The sequence below is a fragment of the Centroberyx affinis genome, unplaced genomic scaffold (genome assembly GCF_046629955.1).
Source record: "Centroberyx affinis isolate AG114_WGS23_722 - 3 ecotype Tasmania unplaced genomic scaffold, CSIRO-AGI_Caff_v1 ptg000826l_1, whole genome shotgun sequence".
In the NCBI taxonomy this organism is placed as follows: domain Eukaryota; kingdom Metazoa; phylum Chordata; class Actinopteri; order Beryciformes; family Berycidae; genus Centroberyx; species Centroberyx affinis.
In genome coordinates this window covers 640,001-642,695 of record NW_027279425.1, presented here as the reverse complement: position 1 = coordinate 642,695, position 2,695 = coordinate 640,001, and the positions used below count along the sequence as shown (strand labels likewise).

Genomic DNA, 2,695 nt, shown 5'->3' with positions numbered 1-2,695 from the left:
TGGTCACCCCTCCCACTTCTTTCTCTCTCTGCGTCTCTGGTGTTCGCGGCTGCACAGTGCGCACGTGTAAACATCCATGCACACTCAAGCGTGTGCGAGAACATACTCCTCCCTCTCACACAGCGTAGAAGTTGAATAATTGAGTGCGACAATTAGGAGAGTTAAGATTTGATAGCATCTAGTGTGGTGAAAAGATTACTAAGATCTACCTTTAAACCCGTCAGTCAAAATGTCTGACCATCTCAAGTTTTGCCAGTTGACGTCATTGAATTTTTTCATCGAGTAACTTTATATGTTTTTTCTTCTAGAACCATCTAGAACCAGAAATCTAGAAACATCATTAAAATGCGTTTAACCTAAAATAGAAAAATACCACTGGAACTGATTCATGGGGTTAAACAGACCTGCTTTTATTTGAACACAATGTAGAAAAAAAAGCTTATGAAGAGAGAGAGAGTGTGGGACTGTCAAACAGCATCAAGGCTTCGGATTGGTCAGTCAGCCCATCAATTAGTTGTCCACCGTGTTCCGCTGCTCTCTGATTGGTTAATGAGGTGATGTGACTCCCGCCCCCGTGGCTGCTAGATCTCCATCAGCTGGTCGGTCCCGACAATGACCTCGTTAGTCCTCTCGACTAAACGAGAGAGGGAGGGAGGGGGAGGGAGAGAGAGAGAGAGAGAGAGAGAGAGAGCGAGAGTTAAATTCATATGATATACACAATTAAAAAACAAAACATACTGCTGGCGGATACTGCTGTTGTCAAGTTAAAACCTCGGAACTCGTAACTAATTTTGGCGACTTTCATATTTTAATGATGACATGCTTGTCTATGGGTTGAGAAAGTTCTAGAACCCTCGGGCTTATGGAACCCTCACATAACCCATTAGATAAACTCAAAAATGCATGGTGGTCAAGCTAAAACCAAGCTGGGTTTTTTTTCCACATCCCTGATCATGGATGGGAATTTTGGTAATTAGTTAGTAGTAGTTAGTAGTAGTTGGTAGTTTCAATGAGAGCAAATACTGTATGTCAACCACATTTCACAAAACACATTTTAGACACACCAGTCATGACTGAACATAGCCAGGCAACATAACAGAAGTAGCTGACAGAGGTAACATCATGACAAATACAACCCCTCCTCTCCCAACCCGAAAAACAACCAAAAAAAAAAAATCTAAAAGTAATGGCTGCAAAATTACTATTTTCTGGAGACAGCCCCAGCTGTGACAAATGTTTCCAATTTGTGTTTTTGCAACATAATGCTCATACTGTTATTGCATGAGGCTAAGCTCACTAAATGTTATATTATGAGTCTGCAATAAAAAAAAACAACTTCATTTCAGACCAGCCTCAAAATCCTGAATGTGGCAAAACTTATGTCACCCTGACCGCTACCTGAACCTGACAAAAAAAAAAAAAAGTTTTTCAGCGATGTCTCTCTTTCTCTCTCACTTTATCTATCATTATCAAACCCAAGCCAGTTCAACATGAGCAGAGCAGCCTGTACTCCTTGCATCCCTCCATCCCCAAAGCATCGGTGCTGATCCAAAGCAAACGGTGGCAGAACTGATTAATGTTCCGTCCACACAGACGGGTTTTAGTGTGAAGGAATCTGTTGCGGAGGACCGGTTTGAGCCGTTTGGAGGAGAGGAGAAATGGAGCATGAGACAGCGGGAGAGGAAAGAAGAGGAGGAGATTGGAGAGGGGGGAATGGAAGAGGAAAGGTTACTCCATTTGGGCCAGTTGATAGGTCAGTAACTGGCTTCACGAATATAATTACTATGAGAAGGGGTTATTTTCAGTTTTTCTTCTTCTGGGTTAGTACAAGCCCAAACTCTGGCCTACTGGCCTGACTGGGCAAGTGGGGGAAAAAAATAACACTGAACCCTGCGATGGGTCTATCAACAGCCATGTGTCCTTGAGCAAGACACTGAATTATTACGCTCATTTTAAACCGCTGCTCTGGCTAAGAGTGTCTGCTAAATGCGTAAATGTAAAATGCTGTGTAAGTACAGGACCGGACAGTAGAGTCAGAGTGTGCAGCACCAGTGGAGCGGTGCATGGTGTCTTCAGAGAGACGGCACGAGGGCGAGGGAGAGATAGTGCGTATCTACATGCAAGTATTTGCGTGCCTGTGTATACCCATTGTATGAATGCCTGTGGGTGTGTGTATTTGTCAAAGCACCCAGAGGACCAGTCTGTATCTTTGAAATATCAACACCTGACAGACAGACTTTTGTGTGCGTGTATGTGTGTGCGTTTATGTGTGTGTGTGTGTGTGTGTGTGTGTGTCTGTGTGTGTGTGTGTGTGTGCAGCTAACTGTCAGGGTGGTCCGTAGCTGCTAACAGCCTGAGGAGTAGAGGGGGTGTTTAATGCCTTTAGCAGCCTTCGGTCAGCCAGTTAGCCTGGTGGCGAGAGAGACAATACTGTACAACACATGAGATAAAGTCAAGGGGAGACTGGTTTTATCGCTAGTACAATGTAGATTCATCTAATCTAATGTGATCTAATCTAGATAGACCGACCGGCAGGCAGACAGAAAGCGATACTGCCAATGTTGTCAGTGTTTTGAATACTTTATAGATTACTAGTTTTTTAAACAATCATGCTAACAAAGTATTTAGCATTTACTGAACTGAAAAAAATTAGTCACAACACTGTCATCTACTGACAAAGATGATTTCGACCCTT

The 2,695-nt window shown here is 43.2% G+C and overlaps 1 protein-coding gene across 1 annotated transcript in view; it reads right to left on the bottom strand.

Annotated features, from left to right (window-relative positions):
* Positions 1–395: 395 nt before the first annotated feature.
* The window catches only part of eif2b3 (eukaryotic translation initiation factor 2B, subunit 3 gamma), a 33,028-nt gene continuing 30,728 nt past the window's right edge, over positions 396–2,695 (bottom strand). The window contains 1 exon segment of the mRNA XM_071520798.1: positions 396–634. Within this exon segment, the coding sequence (XP_071376899.1) occupies positions 582–634 (53 nt within the window). The 3' untranslated portion in view covers positions 396–581.